The 23,508-nt window shown below is 36.0% G+C and overlaps 1 protein-coding gene across 4 annotated transcripts; it reads right to left on the bottom strand.

Moving 5' to 3' along the window:
• Positions 1 to 4,891: 4,891 nt before the first annotated feature.
• LOC138309009 (uncharacterized) lies at positions 4,892 to 23,196 on the bottom strand. 4 transcript variants are annotated; one of them, XM_069250099.1, is made up of 4 exons: positions 22,981 to 23,196; positions 9,121 to 9,322; positions 7,887 to 7,978; positions 4,892 to 5,313 (listed from the first exon to the last, which is right to left on the bottom strand). In XM_069250099.1, exons 1-4 carry the CDS (start codon positions 22,995 to 22,997, stop codon positions 5,094 to 5,096), a joined length of 531 nt encoding a protein of 176 aa, XP_069106200.1. In that variant the 5' UTR covers positions 22,998 to 23,196; the 3' UTR covers positions 4,892 to 5,093. The 4 variants fall into 4 exon arrangements, with proteins under 4 accessions (XP_069106200.1, XP_069106201.1, XP_069106199.1 ...); XM_069250100.1 differs by lacking the exon at positions 22,981 to 23,196 and adding an exon at positions 18,240 to 18,537; XM_069250098.1 differs by lacking the exon at positions 22,981 to 23,196 and adding an exon at positions 16,054 to 16,304.
• Positions 23,197 to 23,508: the final 312 nt, after the last annotated feature.

Below are 23,508 nucleotides of genomic sequence, written 5' to 3'. Positions count from 1 at the left end.
GTAGAATGTCAGACATATTAGCCAACCAAAATTACAAATCAGAGATCTAGAGTTAGTGGTAGAATGTCAGACACATTAGCCAACCAAAATTACAAATCAGAGATCTAGAGTTAGTGGTAGAATATCAGACATATTAGGCAATCAAAATTACAAATCAGAGATCGAAGATTAGTGGTAGAATGTCAGACACATTAGCCAGCCAAAATTACAAATAAGAGATCTAGAGTTAGTGGTAGAATGTCAGATATATTAGTCAACAAAAATTACAAATCAGAGGTCCAGAGTTAGTGGTAGAATGTCAGACACATTAGCCAACCAAAATTACAAATCAGAGATCGAAGATTAGTGGTAGAATGTCAGACACATTAGCCAACCAAAATTACAAATCAGAGATCGAAGATTAGTGGTAGAATGTCAGACACATTAGGCAACCAAAATTACAAATCAGAGATCTAGAGTTAGTGGTAGAATGTGAGACACATTAGCCAACCAAAATTACAAATCAGAGGTCGAGAGTTAGTGGTAGAATATCAGACATATTAGCCAACCAAAATTACAAATCAGAGATCTAGAGTTAGTGGTAGAATATCAGACACATTAGCCAACCAAAATTACAAATCAGAGGTCGAGAGTTAGTGGTAGAATGTCAGACACATTAGCCAACCAAAATTACAAATCAGAGGTCGATAGTTAGTGGTAGAAAATCAGACATATTAGCCAACCAAAATTACAAATCAGAGATCTAGAGTTAGTGGTAGAATGTCAGACACATTAGCCAACCTAAATTACAAATCAGAGATAGAGATTTAGTGGTAGAATGTCAGATATATTAGGCAATCAAAATTACAAATCAGAGATCGAAGATTAGTGGTAGAATGTCAGACACATTAGCCAGCCAAAATTACAAATCAGAGATCTAGAGTTAGTGGTAGAATGTGAGACACATTAGCCAACCAAAATTACAAATCAGAGATCGAGGATTAGTGGTAGAATGTCAGACATATTAGGCAATCAAAATTACAAATCAGAGATCGAAGATTAGTGGTAGAATGTCAGACACATTAGCCAGCCAAAATTACAAATCAGAGATCTAGAGTTAGTGGTAGAATGTGAGACACATTAGCCAACCAAAATTACAAATCAGAGATCGAGAGTTAGTGGTAGAATGTCAGACACATTAGCCAACCAAAATTACAAATCAGAGATCTAGAGTTAGTGGTAGAATGTCAGACACATTAGCCAACCAAAATTACAAATCAGAGATCTAGAGTTAGCGGTAGAATGTCAGACACATTAGCCAACCAAAATTACAAATCAGAGGTCGAGAGTTAGCGGTAGAATGTCAGACACATTAGCCAACCAAAATTACAAATCAGAGGTCGATAGTTAGTGGTAGAATATCAGACATATTAGCCAACCAAAATTACAAATCAGAGATCTAGAGTTAGTGGTAGAATGTCAGACACATTAGCCAACCTAAATTACAAATCAGAGATAGAGAGTTAGTGGTAGAATGTCAGACACATTAGCCAACCAAAATTACAAATCAGAGATCTAGAGTTAGTGGTAGAATGTCAGACATATTAGCCAACCAAAATTACAAATCAGAGATCTAGAGTTAGTGGTAGAATGTCAGACATATTAGCCAACCAAAATTACAAATCAGAGATCGAGAGTTAGTGGTAGAATGTCAGACATATTAGCCAACCAAAATTACAAATCAGAGATCTAAAGTTAGTGGTAGAATGTCAGTCATATTAGACAACCAAAATTACAAATCAGAGATCTAGAGTTAGTGGTAGAATGTCACATATATTAGCCAACCAAAATTACAAATCAGAGATCGATAGTCAGTGGTAGAGTTGAAGTATGCCTTTTCTTTTCGTGTACAATTGTCTTAAAGGCCCAATATCCGTATCTTTCTTATTTTTTTTCATGATTTGAGAAGAATGTCGAAAAAAAATCCTGTTGTAAATCATGCAGAGACAGGACTAAATCGAAGTCAAGATGAGCGATTATGATTCGGAATATTTTGATAAAAATCAAATAAATATTAAATATCACTAGGTGGGTCCCACTTAGTCAAACAAGCCGAAGTTAGCCGACATTGTAACGTCGTTGCCGAGAACGTCATGTGACTACCGTAACTACGTAACGTCTGTGCGGACTTTTCCGAAAACGGGTCATGAACTTTCCGATTTCCGTTCGGCAATAATCGTAACTTCTATGGCGACCAGTTTAAAATGAAGGCATGTTTACATGTATCGATTTTCAACAACTGCTGTACCAAAGTTATTTAGAAAAAACATTATAAATATTCTTTAATATATCTTAATTTCAACTTCATCTTCAAATACTAACAATATCGTAGTCGAATTTAACTTGAATTTTTGTTAATAGTTACATATAATGTGGCTTTAAAGAAACATTATTGTTCGTGTTTGAACATATCATTGTCATCTACTTAATCTTACTATTGTTATATTTTGTTATGTTTCTGGTATGTGAAATCGACTCGTTCATTCCGAGTTGTAGATTATATATTTCGAAGTCGCCCACAGTAGGTATCGAATTTTGACACGACACGATGGATATACAAAGTGATTTGAATGGTCAGTGCTCTCAGACGGGTGAGCTCATTAACTATATCCATTGCCCTGAAACGTAACCTACAACCCAAGGTTTAATTAGCATCGTAATTAACACACCTATAAACATCAAAGGATTAATAGATGTAAGACACTATGTTAAAGATTTCACAAGAATTAATCAAATACAATGAATTACACCCTGCGGAAACAGAAAGGGTTCGTTTCGAATGGAATTGCGCGGCGGGAGATTGTCACACCAATCACAGAGTTCTTGTTATGTTGTTACAGGTAACAGTCACTTCGATCATTGTAATGTAGGGGTGTCCATACCAGAATGTTGATTGATCATAGTAAAGGTCGTTTGGCTTTAATTACGACATCAAAGCCAACATACGAATGCTAACTACATACAGTTATAAGCTACAAAATGCCATTTTCCATTATAATATTTGTTTTGTAAACATAATGGACCGTGCTATTCAGGATCCTTAGATATGCTTTAAAGATGCTCCACCGCTGACAAATGCAATTTTTCTCTATCAAAAACGGGAGCAGACGATTTAGTGTTTTTCTTCAGTTACAAAAGTGACCTACCTTACACCATTACCATCATTGAAATGTTTAAGCTTCTAATTATACTTCAAGATAAAATTATAAAAAAAAAATTGCAGCCCGAAAAAATTCCATGACACTAAGTCCTATATGGAATATAGTACTGATTGTGCATACACCAAAGGCGAAATAAATTATTTTATATTATATTTTTTTTGCTGATTGGACATATATTATATATACACAATTAAACACTAATTATTGTTCAAATGTCGAGTATCGTTAAGCTCTGTCAGAGGTGGAGCATCTTTAAGTAATTATAATTGAACGTACTTTGACTCTTTCATTCAAATGCGTATCTGAACTCGTGACCAATTTAATATTCATATCAGTATATAATTCGTATAATTCAGTCTGTTTCAGAATAGGCATCTCCAATTCGATCTGTTTTAAGGATCAGATAACTAATTTGGTAAACTTATGTCGCATTCATCTATCCGCATATATTGCACAGCAAAACGTGACGAGAAAATCTTCAACAATCGTTCTTCTTTATTCTTCTAGACGCTTCACAAAATCAAACATAGCAATGACCCTGATTAAGGATATAAAAAGAAACGAAACGAACACAATTTAAATATCCGGATACCACTTTGATAGTCATACACAGTACAGTCTGTTGTTATGTTTTTATTGAGCTGTGTGCTCTAAATGTGTTTTGGTCATATCCTCATCACACTTGTCAAATTAAAAAGGAAGTTACAAAATTGAGTAATAAAGTTAAAGTAGATAGTCGGTAATGAAAACCAGTCTAAATCCGTTCATTGGCCTTCCAAAAGTCCTTACATATCAATATCACGGTCAAGTTCTGTTTTGTTGGCCAGTTTTGACCAATGAAATTATTGAAAAGCCCCGTGTTTCAGAACAGTTCTAAAATAAATTCGCCTAATTTGAAAGCGAGGCTGTGTGGAAATGTCAACACGGACATAGCCGGCCGGGAGTCCTGTGATACATATCAATTAATTTTAATGCAGATCGATTTTAACGGAAAATTCTGGGTTTTTTTTCTTCTATTTCATAAGAAATTACACTGGATATATAACAGTATTATTACCATTTTTCCCGACTTCAGCTTTCCTGTGCCGACTATTCGCTTTAACTATTCAAACATAGGATTCCATTAGTACTGAGTCAGGTAGCACACATATAGAATGACCATTATAAGTTTATGAATAAAGAAACTCCAAACATCGGTACTATTTTCCCCGTACAATATCTAGTTATAATGACACATTTTTTATCGTAAAATTTGATAGCAGATATACGTCGAATTTTACCCGAGAGGAAAATTTCGCTAATGTACATACGCGAAGGTCGCTTGATCGCGAAATTTTTCCATGCGGGTAATATTTTTTATAATTTTGTACATGTATGAACTTTGTTGTTAAAAGTCTAAAAGTGTATCTGTAGCGAAAATAACAACTCCGTGAAAGATTAATGCATACAAATAGCGAAATTAAGCCCTCACTAAAATATCCACCTTAACATTTATAGATTTTCATCAAATTCTCTGAGATGAAAAGAATAGAAAAAAGAACAATGGAATGAGACGTGCATATCCCACATTTCCTGTACGTTTAAAGTACAACGATGAATTCATACAATATTGAAACAACTTAAGAACGTTCTGGGTATTATAAACCAACTTGCTTCCGAGGCTCCTTAGTTTTGCGTTTAAATACTCACGTTTTACATTTCAAAACTTATTGTACATGAACTTGTACATTTTGTTGTTGAAATGCATTCGCGGTGATTTCTTTCCTCGAACTCCGATCTCCCGTGAAATACATTTGCACACTTAATGTAACCGCGCACAAAACTAAGCTGGTTAATTTTTTTCCAAACAAATTAATAATAATAAAAATCATTTCACTATCAAAATATGAAATATTACGATGAAACATAGTTCTTTTTCTTCAGCTGTGAGTGAACGAATTCCTCGTATGCTATGATTCCGTCGTGGTTTTCGTCCATATTTGCTATATCTCTCTTCATCTCATCGTCCAGTTCGATCTGCATCCTTGCGAATCCTTCTTCTATCTGGTCTTTCCTGGCCTTCCCGTCTTTGTTATCGTCAAAACATTGAAACAAAAAGCGCATCCCGTTTGTTCTGAAATATCACAATGATGACCAGCATTTAAACACAAATAAGACGCAGAATTCAGCAGGATATTTTAGCCGCTAAAGCTAGGTGGGTAGATATTTTGTTTTGAGGAATTTCCACCCTCTTGGTGAACAGTACTATGTAGAATGTAATTTTACCGACTTTTTATCATACACCCCATAGAACGCTTAAAAATGGTCGATATGCACTCTGGTTATACACTGTTACTAAGTCCCAGGTCCCTGTGATAATGTGTTTCAGTGAGATAATACTATAAAGTGGACACAATCTGGTAATACACTGTAACTAAGTCCCAGGTCCCTGTGATAGTGTGTTTCAGTGAGATAATACTATAAAGTGGACACAATCTGGTTATACACTGTAACTAAGTCCCAGGTCCCTGTGATAGTGTGTTTCAGTGGGATAATACTATAAAGTGGACACAATCTGGTTATATACTGTAACTAAGTCCCATGTCCCTGTGATAGTGTGTTTCAGTGGGATAATAATATAAAGTGGACACAATCTGGTAATACACTGTAACTAAGTCCCAGGTCCCTGTGATAGTGTGTTTCAGTGAGATAATACTATAAAATGGACACAATCTGGTTAAACACTGTAACTAAGTCCCAGGTCCCTGTGATAGTGTGTTTCAGTGAGACAATAATATAAAATGGACACAATCTGGTTAAACACTGTAACTAAGTCCCAGGTCCCTGTGATAGTGTGTTTCAGTGGGACAATACTATTAAAAGGACACAATCTGGTTATACACTGTAACTAAGTCCCATGTCCCTGTGATAGTGTGTTTCAGTGAGATAATACTATAAAGTGGACACCATCTGGTTATACACTGTAACTAAGTCCAAGGTCCCTGTGGTAGTGTGTTTCAGTGTGATAATACTATAAAGTGGACACAATTTGGTAATACACTGTAACTAAGTCCTATGTCCCTGTGATACTGTGTTTCAGTGAGATAATACTATAAAATGGACACAATCTGATTATATACTGTAACTAAGTCCCAGGTCCCTGTGATAGTGTTTCAGTGGGATATTACTATAAAGTGGACACAACCTGGTAATACACTGTCACTAAGTCCCAGGTCCCTGTGATAGTGTGTTTCAATGATATAATACTATAAGTAGACACAATCTGGTTAAACACTGTAACTAAGTCACAGGTCCCTGTGATAGTGTGTTTCAGTGGGATATTACTATAAAGTGGACACAACCTGGTAATACACTGTAACTAAGTCCCAGGTCCCTGTGAAAGTGTGTTTCAGTTGGATAATACTATAAAGTGGACACAATCTGGTTAAACACTGTAACTAAGTCACAGGTCCCTGTGATAGTGTGTTTCAGTGAGATAATACTATAAAGTGGACACAATCTGGTAATACACTGTAACTAAGTCCCAGGTCCCTGTGATAGTGTGTTTCAGTGAGATAATACTATAAAGTGGACACAATCTGGTAATACACTGTAACTAAGTCCCAGGTCCCTGTGATAGTGTGTTTCAGTGAGATAATACTATAAAGTGGACACAATCTGGTAATACACTGTAACTAAGTCCCAGGTCCCTGTGATAGTGTGTTTCAGTGAGATAATACTATAAAGTGGACACAATCTGGTTATACACTGTAACTAAGTCCCAGGTCCCTGTGATAGTGTGTTTCAGTGGGATAATACTATAAAGTGGACACAATCTGGTTATACACTGTAACTAAGTCCCAGGTCCCTGTGATAGTGTGTTTCAGTGAGATAATACTATAAAGTGGACACAATCTGGTAATACACTGTAACTAAGTCCCAGGTCCCTGTGATAGTGTGTTTCAGTGAGATAATACTATAAAGTGGACACAATCTGGTAATACACTGTTACTAAGTGCCAGGACCCTGTGATAGTGTGTTTCAGTGAGAAAGTGGACACAATCTGGTAATACACTGTTACTAAGTCCCAGGTCCCTGTGAAAGTGTGTATCAGTGAGATAATACTATAAAGTGGACACAATCTGGTTATACACTGTAACTAAGTCCCAGGTCCCTGTGATAGTGTGTTTCAGTGAGATAATACTATAAAGTGGACACAATCTGGTTATACACTGTAACTAAGTCCCAGGTCCCTGTGATAGTGTGTTTCAGTGAGATAATACTATAAAGTGGACACAATCTGGTTATACACTGTAACTAAGTCCCAGGTCCCTGTGATAGTGTGTTTCAGTGGGATAATACTATAAAGTGGACACAATCTGGTAATACACTGTAACTAAGTCCCAGGTCCCTGTGATAGTGTGTTTCAGTGGGATAATACTATAAAGTGGACACAATCTGGTAATACACTGTAACTAAGTCCCAGGTCCCTGTGATAGTGTGTTTCAGTGAGATAATACTATAAAGTGGACACAATCTGGTAATACACTGTAACTAAGTCCCAGGTCCCTGTGATAGTGTGTTTCAGTGAGATAATAATATAAAGTGGACACAATCTGGTAATACACTGTAACTAAGTCCCAGATCCCTGTGATTGTGTGTTTCAGTTAGATAACACTAAGAAATGACAATAATACGTGTACTCACTTTTGAACCACATCGCTTCTTTTCATGGCATCATAGTATTCATCTAATGTGATCACCGTGTTTTTGTCTTTGTTCACGGCCTTAAGCAACTCCTGATGAAAACAAAATTATGTATTACTTCATTTCAATGATAATAATGTAACAACATAAATAAAATACATGGTAGCTAAATTGCAAACTACTTCATTTCCACAATAAAAAAAATCGTGTAATTTCAAAAGCAAAACTCAAACGCATTTTTTTTGTTTGTTAAAAGACCACCTTATTAACGTTTGTTAAAATGCACTATTGTCGGTTAGAGCCCTTTATCGCAAATGTATGTATACGCAAATTGTATATATTGAAAATAATAAAGACGCGGTGTATTGTATACGTAAAAAACAAGTGCACTCGGAACTCATCGTCATTTCCGTGTATGTTCGAAGAAGTGGGCGAGGTGTTCCGAATGATACCAAGAACCGTTTCGGATTCCCGAGTTGTAAGAGATTGTCTGAATATATAATACCGTGATTGTAACTAAAATTAAATTATCTGAATAACGTATGTATGTAGCTTTATGTATGTGATCAATGACAGTATTTATATATTACTAAGTTGTACGTAAAACTGTGTAGAGGTTTTCGTTGCTTTTATTGTTGCTTTTGATTCACAAATATAAATTGTTTCACGTCACTAGAGCGCTGTCCTATATATGGATCGACCACGAATATGTATACCCAGGAAATAGTTCAAAATCTTCAAACTATGAAAAAAAAAATTTTTTGGTTGTAACAAGCATTTTCATTGGCTCAAAATACTTTACTAACCGTTTGTAACGTCGCCTCTGATTGGCTGAGATATATCACGGCGCAATAATTTCATAAACAAATCCCAAAATAAATCCGATATTTTTAAATGATTATTTGAAGTACTTTGAATTATAAGGATTAATGTGAATAGATTTTTCATGTTAGATATATATTACCCAAAAAATCTGAGTGTACTGTCATCATAAACCACGAATTTGCGATTTAGATTGTTGCGTTGATCTATTTGATAATAAGTTAATCCTTCGGTAATCATGACCATTTTATGTTATACAGTAGTCGGCGAATTGTATAGTCTTGATTTCTCTGTCAGGCGTAAGTGAACGAGACCTCATGATCAGTCTCTCTCGTTTACGGAAAGTACCGAAGATTTCCGACCGATGTATATGGGCGTATGTTCTGACTTCATTCATCACGTGAGTACCTACCTTTCCCGAGTCCCCTCCGCCGTATCCCAGGAACATTAAAAGTTTGACGAACTCGTCCGGTGTCAGCATTCCGTCTTTGTCTGTATCCATGGCCGAGAACTCGGCCTTTAGGTACCGATCCATGATCGCCTTCTCATCGTCCACGTGCTGAAATGCGTCATCCTCAGTGGCCGCAGCTGTGTACGTACCCTTCTTATTCTTACTGGAAAAAACCCAGGTGACCACATTTATTCAAACATATATGATACTACATGTATCTAACTGAAACAGTTTTTAATTTTCAAAATTGGAATTAATGTAAAACGAGATTGATCATTGTATTGAGTCGCAAAACTTATTAGTTTATCGTAAACACTTCACCTATCATCACGTGGACAGTTTAAGTGAAATAGATTGAAAGTTAACTCATAAGCTTTCACTGCGCCAGACAACAAAACAGCTACATGTATAGAAATGATTATAACACACCGTATTTGGCATTTGTTTGATGTTGTCACGTCATCTCAGGCCATCGGTAAAGTTTTCATTTTTTTTATATTTCTTTTAAAGACATTTATTTTTTTGTTTCGGAAAGGTAATGGGTCTTTAAAATGCTTCAGAGTATAAGTGATAACACGTCAGTGCTGTTTATACAGTTATCTGCCCTTGTGAGTATCGATTATGATGTCATTGAAATTACGTCGATTTCCTTAAAATATATATGACGTACCGCTAACAAACCACGATATAGCAATACAAACTTTATCGAAAGGCGAGTGACTGTAAATACAAAGTTCAATGTTATACACTGCTAGGACAATATTCCCACTTGTTTACGTACATGAAGGTTTCAGACTGCTTTGAAATTCGTACATGCGTATGGGGGTTTGACCCCCATCTAAGACTTTTTGGGTAAAAAATATATCAAATATTATATTTTGACACAATAGTCATTTAAAACGGCCATTTTCAACTCGAGTTGAATGTCTTTGTTGTTATTAAGTTATTTGTCATGTATAAATATAAAAATCAATTTGTATTATTTGTTTCTTGCTTTTTTCTTTTTTTTAATGCTTGATAAAACATTTTAGTTTTATGTAGTTTTTCTTATAAAATAATTATAAGTATTGTTTACGTTGACCATTCTACATTATATCACCACCGATAAAATAGTGACAACAACGGACAACGTTGGAAGGGACACAACTCTAACTAAATTGGGAAACATTGACGGAATATATACATTCTAGAATGACTTGACAAATCCAAAAGATATTGAGTAAATAGACTTCACTTTTCACTTTATACAGTAATTGTGTAAATATTGTTTTTACCAATTTGATTAAATGAGTGTCACTTCGTTTCATAAAGAATTAGCAATCATTCAATGGTCACTAGGGGTTACGACCTGGTGACCTTTCTGAATAGCCGATCAAAAGTCTTGACGAGGATCTCAAAAATAATTACAAGAGCTGTCAGAATCATATTTGTTTTTGTAGTTACAATGTATCTCGACCGGAGACCACATTACGAGCAGATAAAACTGGGGTTCGTTTCTAATATAAGTATAAGTATAATACTGGGTCAAGGTCTATAACTCGGCCGGCCATATAACACTACCCAATTTCAGAAAAAGTATGATTATTATCCAACCGTATAGGATATAATAATAGAAATACTCTCAATCGACAGCCAGATAATTTATCTTTAATTTGGTATATGATACAATATATATCATGCCGTATAAATGTCACTAGGTATTAGGGCTGTGGATTGTCTAACATGTGGCGATCCGATCCGATCCACGATTCAGGGTTGACGGTTCACAGATCGGACCACAAATCACCAGTTAGATACAAGCAAAAGATTCAATTGAAGTAAAACTGTATTTATTGATAAATCAATAATGGTCTTATATATTGATAAATGTTTGATTGATAATAAAACCAATTTTAGCAGTTTTACATTCCTTATCATTAAGCAATAGAGTTACAGGTGAAGTACAGCAGGATTCAGTCACTGTAACTGTAAAAAAATCAAATCATTTGAATTTTGAAATAATGTCATCTCAAAAATACTACTGCACAACAATTACGGCATGAATCAAAGTCAAACCATCTGTGAACAGAAATTATCATGGTAAGGGATAATTCACCATATCAAAACATTTCATTGTTACTTTTATTTTAGTCAAATACAGAAAAACATTGAAGTTTATAAAAAAAAATCTATAAGAGTAGTTACAATTTACTTTGATTCTAGGCCTATAGTTTTTATTTTTAATCAGGTGATTTATGATTTTGACTCATAATTAGCCTACCTTTCGTTTTTGACATGGGGTTCACATCTACAGTACTCAGTTGCCTAATATAATATATTCGTATTTTTACATATTTCCGACCCGTAATGAAAACGAAATCGATAATAATCTTTTACATCTCTAGAAGTCAATAATTATGTTTTATCATTATAATTTTATGAAGAATTTACAACATTGCATCGAAGCGTGTGTACGAAAAATAACATGTTGCTAGCTTTACTTCATGCAGCTCTTGTGTACTTCCGGTCTACTTCAAAGTGAAAACATCGATGATATTCAGACTTTAGTGTACATTCCTTCACATTTTTGAGCTATGACAGCATTAAAGAAGGTATTATTTTTTGCTTTTGAAAGATCGCGATCCACAAATATCAAGGAGTAACGAATATTCGTATCCGATCTTTCTCAATAATTCGTGAATACTCGAGTACTCGGATACTCGTTACAGCCCTACTAGGTATCCAGAAACATCGGAAAACAGCCAGATTTCAACTGGTCGGACACTGTGGTGTCCTCCGATAAACACGCTAGGGCTCTAATGGGTAGTTCAAAAACCACTGCATGTCAACAATTCAGCTTCATAGGAATTAAAGTTTGGTAGAAAACAAACTTACCGGTATGTTAGTGTTTATCTATGTACCATCCATTTGCGCAATACAGCCTTTTGAAATTTCCGATTGAAAAAATGTGTGTCTCTAGCCGTCATGTTGATATGTGTGTAGTACATTTGTTTTCTCGGCGTTGATTGGTCAATTAATTTTCGAGAGCCAATCAACGCCGACAAAACAAATCTACTGCACACATACTTACATGGCGGCTAGAGACATATTTTTTTTTCAATCGGAAATTTCAAAGGGCTACGTTAGGCAAATGGATGGTATTTATCCAGGGATTTACTAACCGGTAAGTTTGTTTTCTACCAAACTTTCATTCTTATGACGCTGAAGTGTTGACATGCAGTGGTTTTTGAGCTACCCATTAGAGCCCTGGCGTGTTCATCGGAGGACACCACAGCGTCCGACCAGTTGAAATCTGGCTGTTTTCCGATGTTTTTGGATACCTAGTGACATTTATACGGCATGATATATATTGTATCATATACCAAAATAAAGATAAATTATCTGGCTGTCGATTGAGAGTATTCCTATTATTATATCCTATACGGTTGGTTAATAATCATACTTTTTCTGAAATTGGGTAGTGTTATATGGCCGGCCGAGTTATAGACCTTGACCCAGTATTATACTTATACTTATATTAGAAACGAACACCTTACGAGCAGATAAAACTGGGGAGACAGATACTTCAAAATAGACTAGTGCACGTGGTCAAGTGTCATACTCCTGAAGTACGCGGACAAAAGAAGGGACACAATTAATATGACAGACACCTTAACCATTTAGCCACTGTGACCCAGAGGTGGAGGGCTAGTAATAGAATGTCAGACACCTTAACCATTCAGCCAGTATGACCCAAAGGTTGAGGGCTAGTGATAGAATGTGAGACACCTTTAACCACTCAGCTACTACATGTATGACCCAGAGGTGGAGGGCTAGTGATAGAATGTCAGACACCTTAACCACTCAGCTACTAAGACCAGAAGTTGATGGAGGGCTAGTGATAGAATGTCAGACACCTTAACCACTCAGCCACTATGACCCAGACACATTTACTACTCAGCAACTGTAACTCAGAGATGGATGGCTAGTGATAAAATGTCAGACACTTTAACCACTCAGCCACTACATGTATGACCCAGAGGTGGAGGGCTAGTGATAGAATGTCAGACACCTTAACCACTCAGCTACTAAGACCAAGACGTGGAGGGCTAGTGATAGAATGTCTGACACCTTAAACACTCAGATACTTTGACCCAGACACCTTAACAACTCAGCCACTGTAACTCAGAGTTGGGACTAGTGATATAATGTGAGCGCCTTAACCACTCAGACATTGTAACCCAGAGGTGGATTGCTAGCGGTAGAATGTCAGACTCCTTAACCACCCAGCCATTACTACCAAGCCACTGTAACCTAGAGGCGAGGGCTAGTTATAGAATGTCAGACACCTTAACCACTTAGCTACTGTGACCCAGAGGTGGAGGGCTAGTTATAGAATGTCAGACACCTTAACCACTCAGCCACTATGACCCAGTTGTGGGCGCTTGTGATAGTTAACTACCCAGCAACTGTAACTCAGAGTTGGAGGGCTGTGATAGAATATGAGACACCTTAACCACTCAGCCACTGTAACTTAGAGCCGTGGACTAGTGGTAGAATGTCGTACACCTTAACCTCTCAGCCCCAGTCATCAATTCACTGTGAAGGTTTAGGGCTAGTGCAGCCTCGATACTCCAGGGGTTCCGACCACATACGATCTCAACACCCCTGGACTATCGAGTATGGGGCTAGTGTAGTGTCGCTATACTACAGCACTGCATTGTTCCTCACAATTCTGTTTACCTGAAATGAAGTCTATGTACCGTTAAGATAACCTCTATAATTCGGGAATGTACAAGTTATTTAAACATAGAAAAGTAGATAATTTTGTCATTACCAAACAAAGATTAAATTGGTCTAGATTGCATCTATCTAATTTGCTTTAAGACGCGTGTTAGATCTAGATTAGCGTTTTGTTTTAGTGTCAATTAAGGAGATGTATATGTGATTGAGGCTTGATATCCCGGAGTAAAACCAACGACTTCCGATAAATACCCGACAACAGCGTCTAGTTGTCCTTAGAGCTAATATAATACGTTCATATTACCTCAACTTCTCAAGATAAAAGCAAATGACATATATAAAACAATCGCATGTTTCCTTATAGAAAACGAACTCAAGAGATTATAATGTCTTCACGTAAATATATATAGCATTCCACGTACTTGGCCTACATGTATGAGTGGTCAGTAGATATACATATATGTACTGGATTTCACTGAGTGGAGAGTTCATGGAACAATTCAAACCACTTTTGCCTGCGAGCAAAGCTGTAACATGAAACGTTTCATTCTGAAAAATTCCTCGAACTTTAAACCCGTGATATGCACGTGCTGAAACATGTGGCTGTAACTATCACGAAAAAGTTAACAGAACTAATGAATATATACATTGTATGCATGTGGCATTCAGATTTCAACGGATTACGACAGAAGCATAAAACGGATGGGCTAGTTGCATTGTCGCACCCGCCCCGTATCCTAGCAAGAAACTATAAGTTAATTACCCTCTTCCCGCGCCTCCTGCTCCTCCCGAACCCACGGGACTTTACGTAACCCCTACCCTTCTACATGCCAACTCTCACAAGGTACACACAACTGTAGTCTTAACATAAGGGAACAGCCAGAATACATGGACTTTTGTACAGTGATATAATTCAAAGAATGAGAATTATCTAATAACACATTATATTATGGATTGAATATACTCTTGATGGGACCATATAATAATTACATTAATTAGATGATAAGTAACAATACACGTGCAATGTACATGTACATGTAACCGGTCACAAATTCGTGTCAAGAAAATTAGGATTGACTGGTGTGTTGTTTATTTTGTTTACGTCATCCATACATCACAGATTGATGACGTCAAGATATACGTGTACTAAAACATGATCAAGTGAGCTATGCCGAGGTCATATGTATATATACTAATGTCTCGTTTCAAATGTTGAGTTCATCAGGGTGGTGTTCTTTGGCTAACGTTTTTTAATCAAATCATCGTTGTTAAAAAACAGAATCATCTGGTAGACATTTAATAACATGCCAGCTATAGAGAATCGGAGATAAAATCAAACACCCCGGAGAAAAACTACCGACTTGATCAGAGAACGTTCTCATATGAGTTTGAGAGAGCAACAGCCGTTAACATATTACCTAAAGTCTCGAGCGTTATTAATGTTAAAATCGTGACTTTAAAACACCAAATTAACCAACATACAATACATGAACTAGTACATTGTAAATACATGCAAACCAAACGTGATTGGCATGGACTTAGATCCCACATTGAAAATGAAAACAAAGTTTAATATACAATTGTACCTTTAAAAGTAGTTCTAGCGGACGAATTCGGGCCGACGACAGAACAAAGCCTATATATAACTAGCCTAGTACGTAATAGGCAGTGCTTTGTAGGCGTTAACTGGTAATTATATACCTAACCGATTCGGAGACGATTACAATATCGCTTCGTTTTTTAATACACAGAGTCTTTTACCTCAACCTTGCCAATCTAAGAGTGAAACCATCAAATGCTAACGATCTGCATACATGTAATTTGTTTAGAGGTTTACGCTCTGGTGGTTCGGCCAAATGGCGCATATTTATCTCCTATATGTGTTTGTTATGGTACAAAATATAAACACAATGACTGCGCCAACTGTTAATTATCGATCTCAGCCGACAGTAAAATAGCGTCATAATAATGGTACAATTGTAGTAACTGACAACTCGTACAATACGTCCAAACACAAAATACATATCAATTTCTGAAATGAATACCATAAACTATTTCAGAAATGTAAATTGGTATTTGTTCATAATCAATATGAATAGGCCTATATATGACTTGATGCTAGCAATGTTCGATATATCAATAAATTATAAGTTTATGGAATTAGAAACTCACCCGCAACAGTCGCCCATAGCTGTTGTCATTACGTTTATAGCCTGTTTACTGCACGACAATTATTTAGAAACATCCGATGCAGGGCACGTGTTTACATTTGCTCGAATAATGGAATCCGCATGATCACTTCCGCTCAAAAAAGTGACAGTAGATATGTACAGACCTTTCAAGTGAGCAATTATCTAGTATTAGACCAAAGGTCATACACATTTAAAGAGGCATGTTCTTTTACTTCCGGTGCAATATCATATCTCAATATAGAAATACATAAATCAGGAAATAATTAAAATGTCCATGTACTGTCCAGTACAAAAACTCTTAATCGTGTCACTTCCGGTTTGTAGTACATTGCTACCGGAAATTATATAGTACTTCCGGTGATGTTAAGGCCCTTTGCGGTTTAAACGATTTTATGAACACTATGCACTGCATGTCCGCACATATGCCAACGCAATGCTGTTTTATCATATACCGAAAAGGGAGTGGGAAAAGGCACGTCAGATCGTGGTTCGATTGGTACTGCATCCTCGATACTCTATGGATTCCGATCACTTACGATCTCTACACGATTTTGTCTCTTGACCACCGTGCGTCTCCGCTAAATCATTGCATATCATCACACATGATTTTTAACCATGTGCTAAATTACAAATATATTTACTGTTTGTCTACACTAAATTTGTTAGAAACCTTTTAATACTCAAAACGCTACCCCTCCGAAACTACCATTGGCATTTATAGCCTATAGGATTCGGGCTGTCACATCGAACCAAATTATCTGTTAAGTTTGCGGAATACCAATGCACACGAAGCCACATGCTTCCTCTTACATTTTTACGTTACCGAGTTTACCATGGATCGTACAGAATGTTTACTCAAAAATATATTTTTTATGTTTGACGCTCTATCGATTTCCTTGTCAGAGGTTAGTAAACATAATTTATTTGAAATATTAAACAAAAACTCACATAATTGTATTTCTAATAAACACTGTACTTCACTATATCATAACAGCATGATCTAACGTAAACTAATCAGTTACATTTATACAATGGAGTAAGAATGAAGGCTATTGTCAGTAAATACATTGTTTTGTCAGGGAAAAAGTTTGTTAAAACATGAAGTTTGTTATGGCTTACATCAATACAGTTTCATTGGAAATTCGTATTTTTAATAGTAGAAAACATTCCAATTACCTTAATCATTTTAAGTTCGTATTAAGAAAACCTGGAGTACTGGGAGTACAAATCACCGACCTACAGACAATTATAAAGTGACATCGTAACACATATAGGATTATGAAACTGATTTAAAAGCAGAAATCGTTATCATAAATATTTTCACAATCTTAACTTCTAAATGCTGTGAACGATCACCAGTTTTAAATTATCAAACAAAGTTAGAAAGAAAAAAAAGTTTAAAACAAGAAACCATAAAACAAAACTATGATATGTGAAATATTGTGGCTGATAATTACAGGTTTGAGATGTACATATACCAGAATCAGCTATTAACCATCAGGCTCTCGGAATTGAAACATAAAAAAACCAAAAAGCATTACAGAAATTACAGATGCATCAAGATATATTAGTTACGTCATGATTAACTGGTGTTCTCATTGGCTAAACATGGTCAAGTGAATGTCAATATTTTGAACATACTAATGTCACGTTTCAATTGTTGACTTTATCAGGGTGGTGTTCTCTGGCCTATGTTCTTGTAACTAAATTATCATTATTAAAAAAAGAAAAGGAAAACGGAATCTTCTGATAGAAGTTATATAATACATTGTATGCCCTCAGTTATCATTGATCGATATTACCAGCACACCAAAACCCAATATTAACTTAATCTGTTAAATAACTATTGAGTTCAAATCGGGGTCCAGTTACACGAACATTCCTTAACTTTAAACTTCTTTCATAGGAAAGCATAATTATAGCAAATTTCTTTAACTTCAGATTTTTCCTTAACTTCTTATATGTGATGCTTTCATTTAAAGCTGATCAATTTCTTAAGTTATTGAGTATTCGTTAAAAGTCCGAGAGAGTAATTTTATAAATTTTCATAAAAAAATACCACAAGCCCTTATCTTGATTTTATAATGTACATTATACATGTATAAGAATCTTAACTTTGTAATTGATAGACACCGGATATAGTTACCACACAACATTCATATTTACCCATAATTCCCCTCCATCTTTATGGTCAAGTGATGAAGGTTGCCTCCGATTATCGTTTCTGGTAACAAGAAGATTAAAAAGTGTCAAGATGTCACGGGACTAAGTAGTATCGTGCTGTCAATACGCTAATATCAACTGAAGCAGCGAACGTTTTCGTTAATGCTAAACTCTATTGCTAGAATGCCGTCGTTAATGCCAAATATAACGTGCAAATAGCGTTACTAATGCTATATAGCATTTAGCATGCGGTACTATTTCGTCACGTAAACCTGCCTGGCTCACACTCTGAGAGAGAACTAAGCCAGCCTGTTTATGTACGGTACCTCTCTTCAGTCACCAGACTGGAACTGTACACTTTGTTCCGCAATTAATAATTTATCACGCTTTGCTGGCCTTCGTTTTCTAAATGCCACGTGTTGCCCTTGTTTTAAAAACTCTCTAAAACCGAAAATGACATCATGATTATTTTATGCGATATGTGAACAGCTTTATATTTCACAACATTTTTGATTGTATCAGCATTATATCACAACAAACATGTACATATTGAATGTATCGTGGACACAACAAAGATTAACTGGCTGGTTGGTACATTTGTAGTTCCAAACTTCCTACTCTCCTACATCCATTTATTTCATTACAGCATGTATCCAACTATTTTTCAGAACTTCATTTCGCCCTTGGACCAGATTAAGACCGTTTGTTAGACTGTCTAAGTCTGGTTCAAAATTGTCAAAATATCTAGGGTAGCACAGCTGATATAATTCCACCAACCCTCTTCCTCTAGTTTTCAAGTTCATTTTCTGTGTGAGGCGGTTGCCAAGTACTGACCGTAGGTCGTTGTTTATCTAATTTTTTTTATTTTAATTTTTTAGGGGAGGGGGACTCAACTTAGTAAACCTGAACCGTCATTAAACTATTAATAGCAATTCAAACACAAAGAAACATACAAACAAAGATTACAATGCCTTAAATGTACTGTCTCAGTGGACTTCGGTTGAGAGCTCGCCTCCGTGAAGAAGACTCTGGTCTCCTGACCGTCACACCAAAGTCTATGAATTAAAAAGTGGTTTAATGTGGAACGACTGGTTTGTCCGTTGGCTCTGTCCTATGTCTTTGCCAGCGAGCTTCAGTGAGCCAGCAGTGTAAAATGGGCAAGAGTTTCTACTTAAAGGAAACAAATACAGCGAACAATACCGCAGTCTTCTAAAACACACCCAGTATATTGCATACAGCGGGGGAAGGTCGTCCATAAATACTCCGACTGTTACGATAGGACAATAAGGATACTCAACCAACTCGGTCACCAATAGAACAGCTTAAATATCTGTCAAAGCAAGAAACCACTCCTGACATCCTCGATACTCCAGGGGTTACTGTCGATATATCCCCCTGGACTATATCATAGTTGAAACTGACGGCAGTTCAGGAGAAAAAAAACCTGACCAATCACAGATCAGCCTAACTTCAAAGTCAACCACAATACTGCACCGTTATTGGTTAGTTTTCATGTACAACTCATCGGTTGTCGCAAACAGAGTCTTCACTCACAGTTTTCTGTTTAAAATGACAACGTGTACATGTTAGTGTTTCTTTATGTCAGAAGCCTAGAGCCACATATTTTTAGCAATTACTGGCGTACAGGGAATAATGTATATTTTATGCATGAAAAAAACCTAGCCAGGCCCCACGAGACCAAACTACATATAACATAAAACGTAGTATGTAATCTCTATACGTGGCTCTGACAGTTTTGCAGTATGTAATCTTCTATATTTCAGGGGCTACTTTCACTGTCTTACATCCATCCCTGCAGTTTGCCACAGCAAAACTGAAAGTTTTATGCTTGACTGGTCATTTGATGAACATCAAAAGAATAATATAAAGCACATTGTGGTTGAGTGTATGGATTTTAATTTGGTTGTTGTTCTCCAGATAACCTTCAGAGGAAGGCTTTGCAGGCCTGTGATTGGTCACCTTTTCCCCGATATGCGCTCTTTACCAGCTGGTTGTTTCTCGTTAACGCTATAAATAGAAAGTTTCGAACCCTCACCGCAGAGGGAAATCCTCAACCACTGACCACTGTGGCTACTTAAATCATCTAGACATCAAAGATAGAAGATTGATATATATATATCTAAATCTATTGTTTTCAATTAGACCATAACTATAAAGTAAAGTCTAATTTAAGTTTCCTTTTAACTGGATTCTCCTTTCAAATTGGCTTTTGACTATGCCGTACTTTATCATTTTTTAAATTCAGAAGCGCGAATACATTTTTAAAAATAAATAACTCCCATGTCGTTTTCTGATGAAAGGATAATCAGCATGCTTCATATCGAGATGTATATTAATTGATATTGGGCTATGTTATCTTCATTTAGTGACGATAGATCGTAAGTGTAAATATATAAATATAATTATATCTAATAGTCATACAGTACAGAATATCGATACGGCAACACGAAAATCAGCCAGACGTATCGGCGGTTCACAATATGTTGTATTTCTAATTCCAGTTATAAAACTAACTTATTATCATGTTATCGATATTTTTATGAAAAATACAGCAAGTATGATTCATGTCTAGAGACTTCAATCATCAGTTTACTGCCAGCTGTCGTTGTAACATACATCATCGTCTATATATAGACATCACGTGTCTACAGCTGTCTATGTGTTTGGCTTTAGCACAGTGACATACATTGTACTTGACCTTTCAACCAGACGAGCGGAGTTCGATTCCCAGATCGAATGTGAATACGCTGTACTAACGTGTTTTATTTAAAAGGACGTTCCGGTTATAACGGTACGAATCCAATGTTGGAACACAGTGTTTCGCTGGGACGAACCGGTTCGTCTGGCACGTCCCGTTTGAGGGCGATCGCATCATCTCGGAGAAATTTCCGGCAATATTCGGTAATAGATTCCGATGATTTCCGGAAATATCTCCAAGATGTTGCCAATGATTTAAGAGTTTTAAGTTAAAACAGATGACAGCTCGAGAAAGATTTGAGCTCGAGCTCAGTTTTCCAAAAGGTGATAAATTTGTTTTTTTTTTCCTTTACAGAACACAAAATTTGGGAATCGTAATTGCTTTAATAGACTTGAGATTTTTAGTGTATTATTAAGATGAAAAAGAATATGACACTGGTGCAATCATTTTGATATCCGCCATGTTGGGTATTGCACGACCAGGAATGTTCTCTTGAGGTCCGTTCTCTTCAACACAATCTCTTACAAACGATCAATCAATACATTGTCTATATTAGAGTAGAACAATTATGGACCTTTGTTGAGGTTCATATTGTGTTATACCGCCCTGGTAAATTAGATAATGACCAGGGCGGTATAACACCATATCAACTGAAACAAACGTCCTTAATTTTTATATTTTTTTATAATTATAATATTTATATATGTGTAGTTTCTCTTTCATTTGGCAAAACATTCTTCAATTTTAACGTTAATTACAAGAAAAGTGTTGGCCATAGGTCGTCATTCTGAAGAATGCATTTCACGAATTAATATTAACTCGGTGTTTCTAAAAAAGGAAACACTGAGTCGATATGCAATAAATCGAATATCACGTGGCCATGATAATGATCATAGTGGAAAATAGAAGCATATCAAATACAGATATTGCCCGTTAGTTGGAAATTCGTGCCAAGTTCCTGTGCTTTCCATGACACAACTTAGTGGTTCATTATATATTCAACTGAGATGAAAAGGAAATATCGAATTGCGAATGTGCATTGATTATGCAAAACCTGCAAAATGAAGTATACAATCTAAAACACACACAGTTTTGAATTGTATAAAGATTGTGTAACGTATATCAATCCTCTTTCTGTTAAAGTGGCTGTGCTGTGTGTAACGGAGCGTACAAGTATATTAATAATTTATACATGACTCGGTTGGTTGGTTCTTCTAACAACACGTTCACTGTGTGTTATAAATGTGGCGGGAATGGACGTGCACACACACGTAAACTCCCCCCCCCCTTCTCTCCCCACCCCATCCTTTTTCCGGGTTACATTACGGTATCGTGATCGTCCTTTTTTCAAACTGACAAAGACCATATATGGGAAATGCCTTCACTGCTATTGTTACACACATTTGGACAACAATTGATGTTGAAGTTTTATATATGTGTCTAATTAACACAATAAAATAATTTATTTTGCTTTATTTGTTGTCTGTGAAAACAATACATCATTTCATAGTGACGTGTATTTTTTTCGGGATGTATTTAATTATTTTTGATTGAAGTAATATAAAAAGCTCAAACTTTTCAATAGTGATAATGGTGTTAATTAGGCAACTTTTGTTACTGAAGAAAAATACTAATTAATCTGTTCCTGTTTTTATAGAAAAAAATAATCATTCGTCCTTGGTGAAGCATCTTTAATTTACCGGTGTATTGCCTACCTGACTCTGCCTATTACTACTTTTATCAGGACGATAGTGATATGTCAGCATTTCCGATATTGTAAACATGTTCGTTTTTTTCTGTGACACGTGTAATTTTTTCTATATCTTTATCAATTTTACGCACGTATAATCATCACACACGTGCAATCAGAAATATGCATCCTCCCAAACGTGCACTTCGCGTGCAGGAAGAATTGCTCATTAGTGACAAGTATAATGGACATTAAAACAAGATAACACACTATTAGTTTGTGCAAGATCCCATTATCGATTTGTATAAACAGAAAATCTAATAATATATACATACCTACATTTGGGGCCCATCCTCGTAACGATAAAATCTCTTTGTTAGTGAAGTTGACACTGTCACGTGCTGGTATTGTTTTTCTGATACAGGAATGTTAATTTCAGTAGAATTGAGGACACACTTTGACATTTGTCATTGTAGTATGTATTAATACTTTACGACTCGTGTTATTGGTACAAGTAGCTCCAGCGGCTGGACTCGTGCGATCACAAGCCAGCTTACTGATCTATATAGCGCGTACCGGATAGTAATACTGAATAGGCTACTGTATTTATAATTCAATGCAACATGTTTTACTAGTAAGTCCCGGAGCACTTTTCACACATTTAAACCGTATGACTGAATGTTTTCACGCGTAAAAAATCATTTTTAATTTCAGAAATGGATAAATATACATATTTGAGACAAAATGAAATTAAATTTTATCAAATTAGAACAAAGATATCAAACTATATATGATATCTTAACACTTAATATGGTATCATAGACAGGGCTTTAATAAGTTGTAATAACTTGTGCCCGATCCCT

Source organism: Argopecten irradians, chromosome 15 (genome assembly GCF_041381155.1).
Source record: "Argopecten irradians isolate NY chromosome 15, Ai_NY, whole genome shotgun sequence".
Classification (NCBI taxonomy): domain Eukaryota; kingdom Metazoa; phylum Mollusca; class Bivalvia; order Pectinida; family Pectinidae; genus Argopecten; species Argopecten irradians.
Note: the sequence above shows the minus strand (reverse complement) of the source record. Positions and strands in the feature narration are given on the sequence as shown.

Coding starts and splice junctions, on each gene's coding strand:
- LOC138309009 (XM_069250098.1), bottom strand. CDS start 16,082: ATGACAACAGCTATGGGCGACTGTTGCGG. Junction 9,323..16,053: donor GCTATGGGCGACTGTTGCGG/GTGAGTTTCTAA, acceptor GGTTTTTTCCAG/TAAGAATAAGAAGGGTACGT. Junction 7,979..9,120: donor GCGGAGGGGACTCGGGAAAG/GTAGGTACTCAC, acceptor TGTTTTCATCAG/GAGTTGCTTAAGGCCGTGAA.